Source organism: Phyllobates terribilis, unplaced genomic scaffold, assembly GCF_046119375.1.
Source record: "Phyllobates terribilis strain yellow unplaced genomic scaffold, ASM4611937v1 Scaffold_5__5_contigs__length_657084704, whole genome shotgun sequence".
Taxonomy (NCBI): domain Eukaryota; kingdom Metazoa; phylum Chordata; class Amphibia; order Anura; family Dendrobatidae; genus Phyllobates; species Phyllobates terribilis.
This window is the reverse complement of record NW_027362765.1, coordinates 392,561,159-392,582,456: the sequence shown is the minus strand read 5'-3', so window position 1 is coordinate 392,582,456 and position 21,298 is coordinate 392,561,159. Positions and strand designations below refer to the sequence as shown.

General features: G+C 47.8%; 1 protein-coding gene across 4 annotated transcripts in view; it reads left to right on the top strand.

The window, feature by feature from the left end:
- CRTAC1 (cartilage acidic protein 1) overlaps nucleotides 1-21,298 on the top strand; it is a 751,919-nt gene that overhangs the window by 523,384 nt on the left and 207,237 nt on the right. For all 4 annotated transcript variants that reach the window (XM_073684992.1, XM_073684991.1, XM_073684993.1 and 1 more), the window contains exon 7: nucleotides 2,765-2,910. In XM_073684992.1, the coding sequence (XP_073541093.1) occupies nucleotides 2,765-2,910 (146 nt within the window). The remainder of the gene's footprint in view (nucleotides 1-2,764; nucleotides 2,911-21,298) is intronic.

Sequence of the window (21,298 nt, the reverse complement as noted above, 5' to 3'; positions counted from 1 at the left end):
CCTAGGTGGATCCCTGGTGGGGACGGCCAGAAGAAAGGACAAGAAGGAGGGCTCAGGGACACGCTCCGGATTTGCTTGGGGGTTGGCTGAATCCAGGACCTGGTGGACGCAGCACGGCTCGGGTGGTCACTTAAGGCCGGAGTGACCGGAATATCTGCAGTAAGTAAACACCCTGAACTGCACAACCCGACTCTGTCTTTCATTATCATCCACGCTGCACCACCACAACCCCCATCCTCTGCACCTGACCCCCTGAGGCCATACCCCTCCCGTTGGGGGTTATACTATCTAAAGCTGCACCAACACCATCAGCCTCAGCGGACCCTGCTGCAGCAGCGGCCGTAGTGACCGCAATCCAACGGGTGGCGTAGTCGACATAACGAACTTTGTAACATCTGTAGGACTGCCACATACTCTGAGCTTGACACCCTGGGCACGGACCGGGTCACAGCCACTCGGAGACTACAACCCCCATCTGATCCGGCTCCGGGTATTCCCCTAAAGAATATGGCCCAGGGGGCGCGTCATATACCCCTTGGGAATAAACATGCTAGAAATAGGAGGAAACCACTATGGCTAAATAGAGCTGTAAGGGGCGCAATAAGTGACAAAAAGAAAGCATTTAGAGAACTAAAGCAAGTAGGTAGTGATGAGGCATTAAATAAATATAGAAAATTAAATAAATTATGTAAAAAACAAATCAAGGCAGCAAAGATTGAGGCAGAGAGAATCATTGCCAGAGAAAGTAAAAATAACCCCAATATATTCTTTAACTACATAAATAGTAAAAAACTAAAAAATGATAGTGTTGGCCCCCTTAAAAATAGTCTGGGTGAAATGGTGGATGAGGATGAGGAAAAAGCCAATATGCTAAATGATTTTTTTTCAACCGTATTTACACAAGAAAATCGCATGACAGAAAACATGATTAGTGATAACAAAAATTCTCCAGTAAATGTCACTTGCTTAACCCAGCAGGAAGTACGGCGGCGTCTAAAAATCACTAAAGTTGACAAATCCCCGGGCCCGGATGGGATACACCCGTGAGTACTGCAGGAATTAAGTAACGTCATAGATAGACCATTATTTTTAATCTTTAAAGATTCCATAATAACAGGGTCTGTACCACAGGACTGGCGTATAGCAAATGTGGTGCCAATATTCAAAAAGGGGACAAAAACTGAACTTGGAAATTATAGGCCGGTAAGCTTAACCACTACTGTGGGTAAAATCCTGGAGGGTTTCCTAAGAGATGCTATAATAGAGTATCTGAAGAAGAATAACCTCATAACCCAATATCAACATGGGTTTACGAGGGACCTCTCCTGTCTAACTGATCTGATCAGTTTTTATGAGGAGGCAAGTTCTGGACTGGACCAAGGAAATGCAGTGGATGTTGTGTATATGGACTTTTCAAAAGCTTTTGATACGGTTCCACACAAAAGGTTGATACATAAAATGAGAACAATGGGGATAGGGGAAAATATATGTATGTGGGTTAAGAATTGGCTCAGTGATAGGAAACAAAGGGTGGTTATTAATGGAAAACACTCAGACTGGGTCTCAGTTAACAGTGGGGTACCACAGGGGTCAGTATTGGGCCCCCTTCTTTTTAACATATTTATTAATGACCTTGTAGGGGGCATACAGAGTAATATTTCAATATTTGCAGATGACAGTAAACTCTGCAGGGTAATCAATACAGAGGAGGACAATTTTATATTACAGGAGGATCTATGTAAACTAGAAGCTTGGGCTGATAAATGGCAAATGAGCTTTAATGGGGATAAATGTAAGGTAATGCACTTGGGCAGAGGAAATAAAATGTATAATTATATGCTTAATTGTAAAACACTGGACAAAACTGTAACTGAAAAAGACCTGGGTGTATTGGTGGACGACAAGCTCACGTTTAGTGGCCAGTGTCAGGCTGCTGCTGCAAAGGCAAATAAAATAATGGGATGCATTAAAAGAGGCATAGATGCTCATGAGGAGAACATAATTTTACCTCTATACAAGTCATTAGTGCGACCACACTTAGAATACTGTGTACAGTTCTGGTCTCCGGTGTATAAGAAAGACATAGCTGAACTAGAGCGGGTGCAGAGAAGAGCGACCAAGGTTATTAGAGGACTGGGGGGTCTGCAATACCAAGACAGGTTATTACACTTGGGGTTATTTACTGTGGAGAAAAGAAGGCTAAGGGGTGATCTTATTACTATGTACAAGTATATGAGGGGACAGTACAAAGACCTTTCTACTGATCTTTTAACTCTGAGGCCAGAGACAGGGACAAGGGGGCATCTTCTACGTCTGGAGGAAAGAAGGTTTAATCATAATCACAGACGGGGATTCTTTACTGTAAGAGCAGTGAGACTATGGAGCTCTCTGCCGCATGATGTTGTAATGAGTGATTCACTATTAAAATTTAAGAAGGGATTGGATGCCTTTCTTGAAAAGTATAATATTACAGGTTATATATACTAGATTCATTGATAGGACGTTGATCCAGAGTACTAGTCTGATTGTCGTATGGAGTCGGGAAGGAATTTTTTTCCCCAATATGGAGCTTAGTGTTTGCCACATGGTTTTTTTTTTGCCTTCCTCTGGATCAACAAGTTAGGCTATGGGTTGAACCAGATGGACTTAGTCTTCCTTCAACCTTAAAAACTATGTTACTATGTATATAATGTTCTTCTACTTGTTTTTTACTAGGTAACATATACAAGTTTAATTTTGTGTATTTTAATTTTTTCTTTTACAGGTGTAGATGACATCTACCAGCATGGTCGTGGTGTAGCTCTAGCTGACTTCAATAGGGATGGAAAAGTTGATATTGTATATGGAAACTGGAATGGTCCTCACCGCCTTTTCTTACAGATGAGCACAAATGGAAAAGTTCGATTCAGGGTGAGTATGTTCTTGAAATTGACTGGTGAGAATAGAGATTACGTCTTATTTATATCAATTTTATTGTTCTTAAGGTGATTTATTTTGCTTTTTTTTCGTATACTGGCTCCATTTAGAAAACATTTGAAGTTTTCTCACCATTTAATGATATTGTGATCAGTGGGTGTACAAGCTCTGAAACCCTCAGATACATGGTAAACCAAAGTTCAGACGTAACTTTGGCATTACTCTTATATGGTGCTACTCCCAGCCAAACTCTCTGCAGGAAAATGGGACATAGCGTCATTCAAGTGAGTGGGGCTGGGTTGTAGTTCCCTACACAGTAAGTGTTTGGGAGTGCCACTTTGCAGGGAAAATTAGCACCGATCAGTTATTGATTGTATATCAGTCTGAAATAGCTTGGTGGAAACAGCTTAATGATCTGTACTGGTAGTCATATGGGTAGTCATACCAGTGGTTTCATAACTTAAGTAATACATGTTTACAACAGTAGAATAAATAAATAAATAATTGTTTTCCTCCCTTTTCTTCTTCATCCAGCCCAGACCATCACGACAGCTAATGTTTCAAAGGCACATCCCAACACTAGAAATAACAGTGTCACATACAGTTCACGCTGAATAAAAGTGCAACTCTTTCCTCCTGAAAAAAAATATCCCCCACTCTATGCCGATGAATAATAAATAATATGATGTTTGCCTGAATAGAAATATGCCTTACACTGTAACCCAGAAAAACATGACTATAATGTGCCCTAAGAGTAAAAATATATACAAAAATGTGCCCTTGAATATAATATGCTCCAAAATGTTCCCCCCTGTTTAAAACAATAGTTCCCGAAATGTCACCCCTAAAAAAAAAATCCCCAACTCTGTGTCCCTTGTATAAAAATTTCCCAAAGAATGCGCCCGTTGAATTTAAACTTCTGTTCAATGTGCCCAAAATGCTATTCTGTCACCCACAGTGGGGAAAACTCACCTGCCAATATTTTGCCACTCCTGCTTTTTCACTACATACAACCCCTGGCAAAAATTATGGAATCACCGGGCTCGGAGGATGTTCATTCAGTTGTTTAATGTTGTTGAAAAAAAGCAGATCACAGACATGGCACAAAACTAAACTCATTTCAAATGGCAACTTTAGGGCTTTAAGAAACACTAAAAGAAATCAAGATTAAAAATGTGGCACTCAGTAAGGATAATTTTTTTCAGACCAAACAAAGGGAAAAAATTATGGATTCACTCAATTCTGAGGAAAAAATTATGGAATCATGAAAAACAAACACACAAAAAAACATTCCAATACATCACTAGTATTTTGTTGCGCAACCTCTGGCTTTAATAACATCTTGCAGTCTCTGTGGCATGGACTTAATGAGTGACAAACAGTACTCTTCATCAATCTGGCTCCAACTTTCTCTGATTGCTGTTGCCAGATCAGCTTTGCAGGTTGGAGCCTTGTCATGGACCATTTTCTTCAACTTCCACCAAATATTTTCAATTGGATTCAGATCCGGACTATTTGCAGCCCATGACATTGACCTTATGTGTCTTCTTTCAAGGAATGTTTTTACAGTTTTGCTCTATGGCAGGATGCATTATCAACTTGAAAAATGATGTCATCATCCCCAAACATCCTTTCAATTGATGGGATAAGAAAACTGTCCAAAATATCAATGTAAACTTGGGCATTTATTGAAGATGTAATGACAGCCATCTCCCCTGTGCCTTTACCTGACATGCAGCCCCATATCATCAATGACTGTGGAAATTTGCATGTTCTCTTCATGCGGTCATCTTTATAAATCTCATTGGAACGGCACCAAACAAAAGTTCCAGCATCATCACCTTGCCCAATGCAGATTCGCGATTCATCACTGAATATGACTTTCATCCAGTCGTCCACAGTCCACGATTACTTTTCCTTAGCCCATTGTAACCCTGTTTTTTTCTGTTTAGGTGTTAATGATGGCTTTTGTTCAGCTTTTCTGTATGTAAATCCCATTTCCTTTAGGCGGTTTCTTACAGTTCGGTCACAGACATTGACTCCAGTTTCCTCCCATTCGTTCCTCATTTGTTTTGTTGTGCATTTCCTGTTTTGGAGACATATTGCTTTAAGTTTCCGGTCTTGACGCTTTCATGTCTTCCTTGGTCTACCAGTATGTTTGCCTTTAACAACCTTCCCATTTTGTTTATATTTGGTCCAGATTTTAGACACAGCTGACTGTGAACAACCAACATCTTTTGCAACATTGTGTGATGATTTACCTTCTTTTAAGAGTTTGATAATCCTCTCCTTTGTTTCAATTGAAATTTCTAGTGTTGGAGCCATGATTCATGTCAGTCCAATTGGTGCAACAGCTCTCCAAGGTGTGATCACTCCTTTTTATATGCAGACTAGCGAGCAGATCTAATTTGATGCAGGTGTAAGTTTTGGAAATGAAAATTTACAGGGTGATTCCATAATTTTTTCCTCAGAATTGAGTGATTCCATAATTTTTTCCCTCTGTTTGGTCTGAAAAAAATTACCCTTACTGAGTACCACATTTTTTATTTTGATTTCTTTTAGTGTTTCTTAAAGCCCTAAAGTTGCCATTTGAAATGAGTTTAGTTTTGTGCCATGTCTGTGATCTGCTTTTTTTCAACAACATTAAACGACTGAATGAACATCCTCCGAGCCCGGTGATTCCATAATTTTTTGCCAGGGGTTGTATAAGCAAGTCATGGCTTTTTTTAGCCAAACTTCCCCGGAAGGATGCAAGGAAGCACAATCATGTCTTTGCACCTCCTGAATAACAGAGAAGGCACCATACTGCAGTATTATGGATCCAAGACTCAGGCTAGGTGCACACAAGTGAATTTGCTGTCTGAGCACAACAAGACATTGGATCGCACTCGGACCAATGTTAGTCTATGGGGCCATGCACTGCAAATGTATGATCTTTTCCTCTGTCAGAGACTGTCCAAGAAAAAATCGCTGCATTCCCGAGTTTGATCCGATATTCTGATGGCACTCTTCCATCAGAAGTCAATGAGTGCATGGAAACATCGAACTGCACTCAGATGATATCGGTTCAGACCCTCTCTTTGGTTCCCCCCACTCCAGCCAGGGACAGGGCTCAGCAGAAAACACAGTGCATCTTGCCCTTCCAGCCGGCCTGGAGTAGTGTAGTGTTGAATGTGGGTGTTGGGGTTCCGGGCAGTCACTCCCTCCTTACCTGAGAGAAGGAGACACCACACCTCTGGGTGAGGTGCAGTACCTCTGTGGTGACTGAACCCTCAGGGGCACCACAGGTGGACCCTGGCTGATGCACATGGATCACCGTGGGGGTGGACCCTGGCTGATGTACATGGATCACCGTGGGGGTGGACCCTGGCTGATGCACATGGATCACCGTGGACGTGGGCTCTGGCTGATGCACACGGATCACCATGGGTGTGGACCCTGGCTGATGCACATGGATCACCAAGGGGGTGGACCCTGGCTGATGCACATGGATCACCGTGGGTGTGGACTCTGGCTGATGCACACAGATCACCGTGGGCGTGGACCCTGGCTGATGCACATGGATCACCGTGGGCGTGGACCCTGGCTGATGCACATGGATCACCGTGGGGGTGGACCCTAGCTGATGCACATGGATCACCATGGGGGTGGACCCTGGCTGATGCACATGGATCACCGTGGGGTGGACCCTGGCTGATGCACGTGGACCACCATGGGTGTGGACCCTGGCTGATGCACTTGGATCACTGTGGGGTTGGACCCTGGCTGATGCACATGGATCACCGTGGGGGTGGACCCTGGCTGATGCACATGGATCACCGTGGGGTGGACCCTGGCTGATGCACGTGGACCACCATGGGTGTGGACCCTGGCTGATGCACTTGGATCACTGTGGGGTTGGACCCTGGCTGATGCACATGGATCACCATGGGGTGGACCCTGGCTGATGCACATGGATCACCGTGGGGGTGGACCCTGGCTGATGCACGTGGACCACCATGGGTGTGGACCCTGGCTGATGCACTTGGATCACTGTGGGGTTGGACCCTGGCTGATGCACATGGATCACCGTGGGGGTGGACCCTGGTTGATGCACATGGATCACCATGGGGGTGGACCCTGGCTGATGCACATGGATCACCGTGGGGGTGCACCCTGGCTGATGCACATGGATCACCGTGGGGGTGGACCCTGGCTGATGCACATGGATCACCGTGGGGGTGGACCCTGGCTGATGCACATGGATCACCATGGGGTGGACCCTGGCTGATGCACATGGATCACCGTGGGGGTGGACCCTGGCTGATGCACATGGATCACCGTGGGGGTGGACCCTGGCTGATGCACGTGGACCACCATGGGTGTGGACCCTGGCTGATGCACTTGGATCACTGTGGGGTTGGACCCTGGCTGATGCACATGGATCACCGTGGGGGTGGACCCTGGCTGATGCACATGGATCACCATGGGGTGGACCCTGGCTGATGCACATGGATCACCGTGGGGGTGGACCCTGGCTGATGCACATGGATCACCGTGGGGGTGGACCCTGGCTGATGCACATGGATCACCGTGGGGGTGGACCCTGGCTGATGCACATGGATCACCATGGGGTGGACCCTGGCTGATGCACATGGATCACCATGGGGGTGGACCCTGGCTGATGCACATGGATCACCGTGGGGGTGGACCCTGGCTGATGCACATGGATCACCGTGGGGGTGGACCCTGGCTGATGCACATGGATCACCGTGGGGGTGGACCCTGGCTGATGCACATGGATCACCGTGGGGGTGGACCCTGGCTGATGCACATGGATCACCGTGGGGGTGGACCCTGGCTGATGCACATGGATCACCATGGGGTGGACCCTGGCTGATGCACATGGATCACCATGGGGGTGGACCCTGGCTGATGCACATGGATCACCGTGGGGGTGGACCCTGGCTGATGCACATGGATCACCGTGGGGGTGGACCCTGGCTGATGCACATGGATCACCGTGGGGGTGGACCCTGGCTGATGCACATGGATCACCGTGGGGGTGGACCCTGCCTGATGCAACCCCGGCTTCTTCATTACATGTTCTGTGTATAATCTGACCATGTTTCTAGTTTTTCCTTCTGACATTTACATCCTGACACATTTCAAACCTCTAACAAACTGGTTGTGCTCAGGTAACTGTAGCCGGGGCTCCTCTTCTCCATGGTCTTATAGCTTCTAGTTTTGGATTGTGGATGTGTATCTCTCTATTTAGCTTCTTGGTGTTTTACATTTACTGCTCAAGCGTCCATGTTTTTGATTTAATGCTCTGCAGCTATGGAATGTGTGTGGGGTATAAAACCAGAAATAATTATGTTCCAGTTATCACAATACTCTGTCAGGAAGCTGCTTCACAGCCAGTGGATATAATAATAATTTATAAGTGTTTGAGTGATCAGTTGCTTTGTTCCAGTTAACTTCGCCCTATTGCATCTCTGAAATTCACTTGGAAATAAAAGCTTTCTATTCGGGACTGAAACATTCCAATTATAGTTATCAGCATATTTTAGTAAACAGAGATCACTGAGGATTTAACGCTCTGAGATATATTACAAGATTTATGGCTGGCGGTCACCCCTCCCTTTTCCTGCTGATTTATAATGCAGCTTTGGAAAGCAAACTTCTCTGCCATGTATTCAGCAACTTGAAAGCTGTTTGCATAAGAAATAGAATAATTTTCATATAAAAGGGTTGATGCATTTACAAAGTTTACCGTTCCTTATACGATATTTTATCAAATACATATCAAATTAACTGGACACAGTTCCCTACTGAACTTACAATGCTCCTTCATTTGCCGAAAGAACACTACTTTGGGCTGTTGGAAGGTGACACCACATGATCTCTTATCTTCCTACATCAGTATATTTGCAAAAGTAAAGCATATATCAAGTAAAAGGGGTTTCCAAGACTAAGATATTGATAACCTATCCTTTGGATCCTTATCAGATCAATGGGTGGCAGTCAGCCAGCACCCCCATTCCATAGGGCTCTCCGCAGCCAGAAGTGCACTGTGTGCGTAGCCAGATCATCGAAGCTTCATACACTGTATAGTAGCCGTTCTTGGGTACTGCAGCTCATCTCCTATTGAAGCGAATGGGAACTAGGCTGCAGTACTCAAGAAAGGCCATTACACCGTGTGGTTTTTCAGCTCCATGCACTCTGTAATTGTAATTGTATGTATTTGACCCCCTATTGTGTTATAGTGATGATCCATTCCAAGGTCATCAGTATTTTAGTCCTGGAAAACTTCTTTCAAATTGGCTCCCATCATGGTACTAAGGTTTTATCATCCATTGGAGTTTGTTTTCCTTGTCATGCCATTTCCATGACCATTGGACCCATTCTCCATCCTTCTTGCATTTTGCTGTCTCTCTAGATTAGGGAGACCTATATGAGCAATCAACACCCAGTAGTAAAGGTTATCAGACTTAGCAGGACTATCACTCTCTTATATTATGGAAGTTGGATATTGATCTAGGGATTTATTCTGATTGTTAGTGTTACACACCTGTCCCAGATCTGGACTCTGCTCCCTTCACTCCGGTCCATAATCTCTCTTTTGCTCCATGTAGGGCTTTGCAAGTAGCCCCTGCGTGCTCCCATTGTTTTACCTAAGTCTATATAAGGCCCACCAAAACACACATCTGTCTCTTGGTATTAAGACTGTCAGTGTTCCTGAGTCCTATCGGCTTGTGGCTTCCAGCACCTCTACTACTTGTTCAAGGCGTAATGTCTGCCTGTGGCTTCCAGTAGTTCTGCTGCCTGATTCCTGGTCTCCTGATTGCTTGCGGCTTCCAGTACCTCTGCTACCTGATTGCCGGTCTCCTGTTTGCTTGCAGCATCTAGAACCTCTGCTACCTGATTCCCTGTTTCCTGTCTGCTTGCAGCTTCCAGTACCTCTACTACCTGATTACCGGTCTCCTGTTTGCTTGCAGCATCCAGTACCTCTGCTACCTGATTCCTGATCTCCTGTCTGTGACGCGCCCCCTGGGCCGTGGAGTACTCTGTAGCCGGGGCGGTTGATGCTGAGGGACGTCACGGTGGCAGTGACCCGGTCTGTGACCCAGGGCGGTCAATCAAAGGGAAAGTAAAAGGGGAACAAAGTTTTTATAGAGATAATGTTTGTGACGCCACCTGTGGTATGCGGCTATATGGGGCCGCCGCTGCAGTGCAGATCCCCTGGAGCTGATTGTGACGCAGCAGAGTTGGTTCGGCTCTCCACAGACAGAGCGAAGCTCCGGGGCAGTGTAGATGATTTGAAGAGTAGATGCTGTCGGCAGGGACAGTGTCGTGCAGGGCTGAGGGCGCAGGTATTGAACAGACAACACTTTAATGGCGGTTTCCTCTTAGCTTTACTTGCTGTTTGGCAGAGCAGACCAGGGCACGGGGACTAGCTGGTAGAGGAGGTCCGGGCGGCCTGGAAGCAAGTTGGGGATCCACCTCGCCAGGTGGAATTGTAGGCCTTCCCTTTGTGCTAATCTCTTTGGCCCTGCTGCTTAAAGCTATGCTGCGGCCCTCGTCCCTGAGTAAAACGTCTTTTTCCTCACCCTTATGGCAGGCAGCTCGGGCCTTCCTTAAGTGTCGCTCCCATGTGGCGGTGCTGGGCCCTATGGTGCTGCTGTGCCGCCGGGCATCTGGAGGGGCCAGGAGACCTGCAGTCTCCTGCCCTCCGGATCTTGATGCTGGGCCTTCAGTGGCCCACAGCCACGGACTCCGGTTTCCGGTTTCTTTGCACTTCTCTCCTGAGGCAAGCTTTTCCACAGCTCCCTTCCTAAGGTCCTTCCTCGTCGCTGTCCTGTCTTCAACTAATCTCAACTCACTGTTACTAACCCCGCCTTCAGATTCCAGTTGTCAAGGGGAAGAGGTCCCCTTTCTGGTCTGGAGCCAGGAAAGTGTTGTATGCTGTGTAAGGCAGCGCTAGTCATCATACTGGGGGATACTCGCTGCACCGGGTAATTAAAGCACACGTGCAATGTCCTTCCGGTATTTCACAATGCAGCCGTTTATTATTATCATAAACCGCATATCACACAGTCCATCTTAGTTTATCACCAGCATGTTTACACACTCAACATCCGGGAGTCTCTCAAGTAGCAGACAGGCCCAATTGGCCCAAGTTACTGCCTTCAGCAAGGTACTAACTTAAATGTCCACAATAAGCTGTGTCTTTTACCTTTGACGGGTTACAGCTGCTTCAGTCCCGTTGGTTTGCCACCACTGTGGCTTTGCGGCTTCCCAGTTTGGGGTCTCTAGCCGTCGCTCCCTCTAAGGCTACTGGTATGTCTTTCACACTTGACATCCAGCCTGCGCCTTTCAGGACTCTTCACCAAGCCGGTTTTCCCTCCAAGGCCACTGGCATCTACACAAGATCCAGCCTCGACCTTTCAGGCTGCCAGGCTTCACTTGGCCTCACTAGGCCTCACACGAACCGTGTCCCACACACACGGGGAACAGGCCTCACGCCTCTCACACCCTGTCTCAAGACTACCAGGGTTTTTATATCCTCCAATACACACACACACACAGACAGGACCTTAGCGGATGTCACAGTCATGTGTTCAGACCTTCTGTGTGCAAAAGAACCTGTGTGATGTCACAGTCATGTGACCAGTCAGCTGAGGGGGAGGGTACATGGTCGGCCAAAACACACCCTGGACCATACAGTAATGCAAAGCAAAGCGCTGCATTACATATCCCCCCCCTCTGTTCAAACTTGTGTGGTTGAACACATAATATACACAATCACCTCATATCCCACAGTTCACACAGAGACCATGTACTTGTCCATTGTGCTGTCCAGCCCTTGGAATATTAGTTAATGACATTCGCCCATTCCTTAGGGTCCTACCATCTGTCAATGTCACTGACTTCGTCAGGTCACCTTTCCGGGTCGTAACCTTGTCAGAGCTCCCCCGCTCCCAGCTGTCAGTTGTAACCTTGTCAGGTTTCCCCCGCTCCCAGCGGTCAGTCGTAACCTTGTCAGGTCTCCCCCGCTCCCAGCGGTCAGTCATACAGCAGTGTGACTCATATGCCCTGGTATCTAAGGTCCGGTTAGACTCTGTACTGTCCTGTACTCTATTGAGTCGTTTGTATGGGCCTCTCAAACCTGAGTTACTGGAGGTCTCACTACCTCTAAACCCACGCCCACTACTCTCAGGACATCTTGAAAGGTCCCTAACTCCAGCTATAGCTGTTCTGTTATTTAGGGGGCCCTTTCTCTGTCTGGTCTCACAATTTCTAGACGGCTGCCCTCTTCTGTTGCTCAGATGATGCTGCCTTTCCATTTGTAGTCTGGCGAGATTCAACTGTTCTACCTCTCGCAGGTAGGTCACTCTGTACTCGATCAGCATGCGTACATATGCCAGGCTTTCTTCCGTTCCTACAGCGGAGAATGACACCATGCCGTCTTCATCTGGTATCCAGTCCTGACGATCACGTGGACTGCTTAGTTTCACCACACCAGACTTCTTTACCATCATCTGCATGGCTTGGCCATTTCTCCCAATGAGCTTTCTCACGAGCACATGAGGCACTCGGATGACCTCTTCCCGCAGACTGTGAGCTTTTCTCATAAGCTCCAGTTGTCTAACGGCTTGTTCCGTCTTCAACCGGAGAACCCGCTTCGTGCAAATACATCGCCAGTGCATGTCACTTAGGATAGCCACCCTCTTCACTGTGACTTCGGTCGTGGACAGGACCACCAGCTGTTTAGCTTCTGAGGCCAAGTACACCTTACAGGCTCCCATGGCCTTCTTAAACTCCTCATGCACGGACTCACTGGTGCATTCTTCCCTCAAATCCTCGGGTACATCTACGAGGCACTTGTACCGAGACGTTTCAGTTTCACAAGTGGTTTCCAGACAATCAACCAGCTCAGGTTTCAGGGACAACTGACTTCCAGCTTCTTCACCCTGTATGCTTCCCCCGAGCTGACTCACAGCTACAAATTCACGAATTTCCGTCCTGACTACTTCCATTTCATATTTATCTTCCGTTAACCCTCTCTTAGCTCTCCTCAGGTCCACCTTCTCATGGTATAAGGGAGTGAGTGCAACGTGTTTGCCCTTTTTCTTCTCCAAGGAGGCCTCGTTCACTGAGTGATACTTTGTCAGGCGACTTTTGAGCCCAGAAACTTCTTCCTCTAGCTCCGCCACTCGCCTCTCAGCGGCCCGTCTCTGAAGCTCTTTCTGCTTCAACTGTTCCTTTAACAGTAGAGTTCTCTCAGACCTCTCTGTTTCCAATGCGGCCACTCGGCTCTCGACAGCCAGTCTCTGAAGCTTGTCTTGCTTCCAATGGGCTTGTAGCGACCCCTTGAGCTCCTTGATCTCGGTTCCTACATCCACCGAATCATCCGAGCTCACATCACTCGAGGAGGTATCTGCTTCATACCTCCCATCACCAGCGGCCAACTCCTGGCCCTGGCCTGTGGCTTCTCCGATGGACTCCTCCATCTTTTCCCCCTCAGCTTCCATCTTGCTGAGCCTTTCCTTAAGGCACGTCTCTGCCCTCTGGAGATTATCACAGAACGTCTGCAGCTCCTTCACCTGAGCTTCAACTGCAAAACCTCTTCCTTGATTTTGCGGCGGTCCTCCTTAATTTCGTAGTACATTTCCTTCCACTGGTTAATTTCCTCGTTGCTTCCCTTCAGGTCTCGCTGTAAATTCCTCACAACCTGGTATAATTTCTGCCTTACCGACTCCAGGCTCTGCTGGTCTGAGGACACGATCTCCAGGTTTCCACATAGTTGCTGCACGTCACTCTGACACTCCTGCCTGATAGGTTCCAGCTCTTGGTCACGACTGGCCGCCTCCTCTTCTGGGGCTGTCCGATCCTTCTGACTCGGTACTGTACCGGAGGTTGCTACTGGCAACGTAACCTCCTCTTCTGCCTCGGAAGGAGGATCCACACTTGAAACAACGGCACACAGCATTACATTTTTTTTATTTTCTCCTTCAGCGAAGACTACAGGAGCAACTTTTTTGTGGCCCTTGCGCCGTTTACGAGATGGGGACTTTCTCACCTCATCTAGCCCCTCCTGACTGACCTCTCCTTCTACTTTTGTAGTGTCACCGTCAGCTACGGGGTCTGTGTCACTCCCCATGGTGTTGTGGACTAACAGGTCACCTCCCACTTTGACGTCACCCCCTTCTACTGGAGCTACCCCGTTATCAACGGTCACATTTTCATTTTTAGGAGGTACCAATCCACCACCAGTAATTTTTTTTTATTTTCTATCCTCCACGCTGTTTTGAACAACCGCCCCTTTTTTAGACTCCGCCCCCTTTTAACAACCACACCGGCAGGGGAATTTTTACAAGAAAAATCAACAATAGTCTTAGGACTCAGTTCACAACAGCTCTTACCACCTCCCCGGGCACTCTGGGACATCAATGGCGCCCCCGGAGAGTTCACAGAATGGTCCATTGCCACCATTCTATATGGTGCCCACAGCTCCTGCGGTTCCAGCACCATGTCCAGTAGACGTTTCTCAAATTCCTGCTGCGGTTTTAACAGGCAATTTAATCGCTCAATAGCTTCAGACTCAGTTGCTGCTCCCTTCACAGCCATTTTTATCTGCTCCTGCATTTCCTCAGGACACTATTCACACACACCGCTCTCCCCGGAAAAATTTTCGTGGCCCCGCCGAGCCACAGCAAACCAGGATTTGAGTGCGACGATAATCTTCGCAACCCCACCGAGTTGCAGCCAGATGCTTTGATCTTCGTGACCCCGCCGAGCCACCACAAGATGCTTTATCCACACTCGTCATGCTGTGCCGTTGCCCCTAGCAACCCGGCTGCAGATGCCCCTAACAACCGGGCTGCAGTTGCCCCTAGCAACCGGGCTGCAGTTGCCCCTAGCAACCGGGCTGCAGTTGCCCCTAGCAACCGGGCTGCAGTTGCCCGCATTCTCGAACCACATGTAAGGCAGCGCTAGTCATCATACTGGGGGATACTCGCTGCACCGGGTAAATTAAGCACACGTGCAATGTCCTTCCGGTATTTCACAATGCAGCCGTTTATTATTATCATAAACCGCATATCACACAGTCCATCTTAGTTTATCACCGGCATGTTTACACACTCAACATCCGGGAGTCTCTCAAGTAGCAGACAGGCCCAATTGGCCCAAGTTACAGCCTTCAGCAAGGTACTTGTTATGTTCTGCTACCAGAGCTAAGGAAAAGAGAGGAGATCTGTCCCTACGATAGAACTCAGCTTAATCCCTACGATGTAACAGGGGACCTGATCCTGCGATCAGACCTGCTAAAGTCCTAAGCTAGTCTGTACGGAGACCTATAGATGTGGGGAAGGAATCCCTACAAGTACTAAGGACTGGGAGGAAAATGGGACACCTCCTAACAGAAATAGTAGCAGACAGACGAACAAACAAAATAAATAGAACATAGAGGTCCGTAGACCAAGCAAACTAACAGAGTAAGATACAGAGCACAGGCTAGCTAGAAAGTAGTTAAACAATGAAGTCCAGCAAAGCCAGAAGGGCGGAGCAGGATTAAATAGGCCAACAAGGTCATGTGACCAGCAAAGGAAAAAACCTAAGAGCAAGGTTCTAACTGTACTAACTTAAATGTCCACAATAAGCAGTGTCTTTTACCTTTGACGGGTTACAGCTGCTTCAGTCCCGTTGGTTTGCCACCAGTGTGGCTTTGCGGCTTCCCAGTTGGGGGTCTCTAGCCATCGCTCCCTCTAAGGCTACTGGTATGTCTTTCATACTTGACATCCAGCCTGCGCCTTTCATGACTCTTCACCAATCCGGTTTTCCCTCCAAGGCCAATGGCATCTACACAAGTTCCAGCCTCGACCTTTCAGGCTGCCAGGCTTCACTTGGCCTCACTAGGCCTCACACGAACGGTGTCCCACACACACGGGGAACAGGCCTCACGCCTGGTTGGCCAAAACACACCCCGGACCATACAGTAATGCAAAGCAAAGTGCTGCATTACAGCTGGTAGACCTGATTAGTGGACCCCTCCTTGCTTCCAGGCATGGCATCACCCCTTGTGAGGAAGGCAATGCCACTGTGGCAACCGGACCCCTGGGGTGCCACATCTGCCTGCCGCTTCCAGTACATCTGCTACCTAATTCCCAGTCTCCTGTTTGCTTGAGGCTTTCAGTACCTCTGCTACACATTTCCCTCATACCTAACCTGCCTACTGCACCAATACCTGTGACCCATCATATGCTCACCTGGACTTTGGGCTTGGAGCATCCACCTCACCAAGTTAGTCCTAAGCAGCCTTATTACATAACATGGAGAAACTATCATCTACCCTATATGGGGGGTTGCTTTTCCGTGGATTAGAAAGGCAGGGTTGTAGATAAACCTAAATGGACCTTTTTAAAATGGACTATTGTCACGGGTGTGTCAGAAGTGACAGACCGCCCTGCAGTGGGTTGCAAGAGATCTCTACTTTTGGCATTGCCGACAGCTTCTTAGATAAGAGGCTGTCTTTAAGACCGAGCGGCTACCTAATTAGCTCTCTGGCCTGGGTGTATATATACCTGATGTGTCTGAGAGGGAGTCGTCGGCTCTATCCATTTCTACTTGTGAAGCTTAGCAGGAGCAGTACTTCGTCCTCTCTGGAGCTTGAGGACGTGTGCTTATTTGGAGTTCATCTAAAGCTAAGCCATGTCACCTGTTTTGTCCACCCTTGTTGTCTATAGAGTTTAGTGGAGGTTGACTAGTGCTCATCTCCTTCCATCCTTAGCCGTAGCCATAAGCCAGGGAGAGTAGGGCAAGGCATGCGTGCGGCGATTGCTGAAGAGGCCATATAGGGACGGTAGTTGAGACAGGTGACGCTAGACCAGACTAGGAGGTCTCCACTTCCCCCTTTTCCTAGTGTCTGGGCTCCCTTTCCTTTTTCCCTCTGTGGTGCATTAAGTCTTTCCCACACCTGGTGTGACATTATAGCCGGCCGAGCACGTTTTGAAAAGGAAAAAAAAAAGGGGGATTGACATTTTTTTTTTCTTTGTGTGTTTTTGGGCGTGCACTTTTTTTTTCCTTTCTCCCTTGGGTATGGGTTCAGTTGCAAAGCGGCTTCACAGGCTGTCTCTGGAGGCCAATGACCTCCGTGGTGAGGTACAGCAGCAGCATCAGCGGTTACAGGTCGCCAATATGGGGGTCTCTGCAGGTAGGCCTGTCCAGCCTGAACCCAAGGTTGCCCTTTCGGACAGGTTTTCAGGAGGTAGGGACAAATTTTTGTATTTAAGGAGGCATGCAAATTGTATTTTGAACTTCGTCCTTACTCCTCCGGTAATGAGGAGCAACGGGCTGGTATTGTGATCTCTCTATTGCAGGGCGATCCTCAGTCGTGGGTGTTTTCATTACCGCACGACTCCAATCTGTGGAGGGGTTTTTCGGAGCTCTGGCCCTCATCTATGATGACTCTGACTGAGTTGCCTTTGCTGAGTCTAGGCTACGTCGTCTTCAGCGGAGGATTCAGTCAGTGGAAACGTACAGTTCGGAATTCCGTAGATGGGCGACTAATTCCAAATGGAATGACTCAGCCCTTAGAAGTTAATTTTGTGATGGGCTTACTGAAAGTTTGAAAGATGCCTTGGCTGTATATGAAGCTCCTCAGTCCTTGGATGCTGCCATGTCTTTGGCCATAAGTCTTGATAGACGCCTACGGGATAGACGGGTGTGACCACCTCCTCCGGGGCCTTCTTACCGGGGTTGTGTACCTCTGCCAGGGGAGCGGTCTGGAGGTGAACCAGTGCTGGGGGATGTGTAGGAACCCATGCGGTTATGGTTCATACATCTCCCCGGAGATTCGCAAGAAAAAAGGCGTATGTTTTTTTTGTAGGAAAAAGGGACACTTTGTTGGGACCTGTCCTTCAATTCCTAAACAAAAGGAGACTCGATTAACTCTTGGTAGTCTGGAGTTGGATAAGCAAGGGGTGCATTTGTGGCCAAACTGCAGTTCCCGCTTTGCGCCCTGACAGCAGAGGTGGTGCTAGAGAGCAAAACCCCAAAAATTTCTGTGTTTGTTGACAGTGGAGCCGGAGTCAGCATGGTTGATGCTGAGTTTGTGAAAACTCATGGTCTTGCTTGCTGTGCTTTAGCTGAACTTATTCCCATCTTTTCCATTGACTCGGCACCACTTGCACTGAAAGCATTTACTCAGATTGTGTGACGCTCACAGCCGTCCCTGGGAAATGGGGTACTCGGAGCAGGGTCAGATGTTGGGGAGGCAGTCGTGACCTGGACCCGTTCCGTGCCCAGGGCCGTCACATTAAAAGTAATGGGCTATCAGGGTTGAGTGGTTACTATCGACTACGCCACCTGTGGTGTCTGGTGATGCGCCACCAGCATTGCTAGCAGTCCTCTGAGGCTGGATGTTGTGGCAGCAGGCGATTGTATAACTCCCCACAGGCGGAGCTGGGCCTCAGGGCAGAGGTGCGGACGGAGGGAGTAGTAGTGAGGAAGTTCTGGTGCTGTGCGGTGCGGTGTAATAATAGGAGTCCGGAGGTCTTAGGGATAGTCTTCCAGGTCTTTACTCACGGTTTGGTAAGCAGCGGCAAGGCTTCTCCCTGCTCCTCACGGAGCTCTGCGGCCACTAGAGATGAGGGCTCAGCGCACCCAAGGTATTCAGGTACTTCAATCAGGACCTTCCGAGTGTCCTTAACAGTCCCCTTTGAACCTCTCCTGTCCGTGTGCGTGGAAAGGCTGGGTCTCCCTCTGGACTATGCATAGATATAGGGTAAGGCGGCAATTCCGTTCCGCCCGTCACCCGACGGGATCCACTGTAGCCTACCGGGCTTCTCTGACAGAGACGTGAAGTGGCAAAGTCAGATATCGGGGGCTGGTACCCCTCTTGCAGCAGGAGTCCCTCTGGCTGGGCCAGAATGGATAGTACAGGTGGCGTACGCCGCTCCGTCCGTGCTCCCTGGGATCCTTTTGCTGGTGGAGCCGTCACTATAGCTCCCGACCTTCTTAAGCAAGGGAACTTGACCGGGGTAGAGACACTGTTAACTCATACCCGCTCCTCGTGTCAAGGTCAGAGCACGAGGACCGTGCATCTTCAGCACACTGCAGGCTCCTACACAAGGCCACTGACAGCTGCAAAGACCACAATCAAAGAACGGAGCCAAGAACTAGGAATCAAGAACCAAGAACCTTGTGCTTAAGATGGCTGGCTATTATATATGAAATTATGTGTGTAAACTAAAACTGTGTTCTACCCTTCACCCACTACATGGTTCCGCTAACTTTTGGTTCCCCTCACTTGTGATCCTGCTGAGGCAGCACTATGGTGCATACTTGCCTCCAATAGGTCAGGAGTTTGTAGTGTTGAATGTAGATTCAGGGTCCTGACCAGTGCACCTTCCTTACCTGGCTGAGGAGACACTACACCTGCTGACAGGCTGCAGTATCCCCCCTTGTGTCGACCGAACCCTCAGGGGCGTCACAATTGTACATAATGTAAAACTGAGGGTGGGGTCAGTTCATTGTGAAATCATCGTTTGCTATGTTCTGGACAATTTTCCTACTCCGATTGTCTTGGGTATACCTTGGCTTGTTAAACATAATCCGTTGGTGGATTGGCAAACCGGGGAGATTATTGAATAGGGAGATTACTGCCATGAGAACTGTCTAGATATTTCCATTGCTACTGTCTCTACAGAAATATTACCTGCTTTTCTGTCTGGTATTGAGGATGTTTTTTCTGAGAAGGGGTGTCAGGATTTGCCTCCTCATCGTTCTTATGACTGTCCTATTAACCTGACCCGCAGAGCTAAACTACCGAAGTCCAGACTGTATAATCTTTCTGGCCCTGAGAGACAAGCCATGAAGGATTTCATTGCGGAAAGTCTGGAGAAGGGACATATCAGACCCTCATCTTCGCCCGTGGCGGCAAGGTTCTTCTTTGTGAATAAAAAATATGGCGGTCTACGTCCCTGTTTAGATTTCCGGGAATTAAATCAAATTACCATCCGTGATCCATACCCTCTTCCTCTGATTCCTGATTTGTTCAGCCAGGTTGTGTTTGCAAAGGTATTCTCCAAGTTGGATTTAATGGGAGCCTACAATCTGGTTAGAATCGGAGAAGGGGACGAATGGAAGACAGCGTTCAATACCCCAGAAGGACATTTCGAGAGTCTGGTTATGCCTTTTGGTTTGACCAATGCACCTGCGGTATTCCAGCATTTCATAAATTATATTTTCCATCATTTGGTGGGGAGGTTTGTGTTTGTCTATCTGGACGATATTTTGGTTTATTCACCTGATTTTGAGACTCATCAGGGGCATGTTAAACAGATTCTCCAGATATTAAGGAATAACAAACTTTATGCCAAACTAGAAAAATGTGTTTTTTCTGTTCAGGAGGTGAAGTTTTTGAGGTACTTGTTGTCATCTTCAGGTTTTTGGATGGATCCAGAGAAGATCCATCCAGTTCTTGACTGGGAGCATCCCGAGAATCTGAAGGCTCTACAACTTTTTCTGAGCTTTACTAATTTTTACAGGAAATTCACCCAAAATTACTCTGTTATGGTGAAACCCCTTACTGACATGGCTAAGAAGGGGTCTGATTTTTCCAAATGGTCGGATGCTTCCCTCCAGGCTTTTTCTTCCTTAAAGAATCATTTTGCCACTGCACCTATACTAGGTCAACCCGATGTTTATAAACCCTTTATTGTGGGGGTCGATGCTTCAGATGTCGGGGTTGGGGCTGTGTTGTCTCAGGGTTCGTCCCCTGGTAAATGGTGTCCATGCGCCTTTTCTAAAAAAATTGTCTTCAGCTGAAAGAAATTATGACGTGGGTAATAGGGAACTTTTGGCGATCAAATTGAGGTTAGAGGAATGGCGACATTGTTTGGAGGGGGCTGTCCATCCTATTACTGTTATTACTGACCATAAGAACCTGTCTTATCTCGTCAGCTAAACGTCTCAACTAGTGATGAGCGAGCATGCTTGCTACTTCTCGGTGCTCGCCCGAGCATCTCACAGCTTGAGATGCTCGGCTCTTGCCGAGTATTTACGGGGTTGCTCGGCTGGAGCTCCAGTCCCCTCCCTGCATGTTTGGCGCTCTTTAGAGAGCCAATCAACATGCAGGGATTGCCTGCCACTCACTGTAATGCCGTAGCCATGTTGGTTGTGGCATTACAGTGATTGGCTGTCCGCACAGCGCCATCAGATCTATATCAGACCTGGCGCCGCTGTGCTCGTCACAGTCACTCCGGAATCAGACAGATTAGGGAGAGGTGCTGCTGCGTCAGGGAGGGATTTGCTTGTGTATTAGGTAGTGTAGGGAGAAAAACCGTACATTACCCATATCCATCTTAACAAAATGTCCTTTTGAGGACTAACTAAT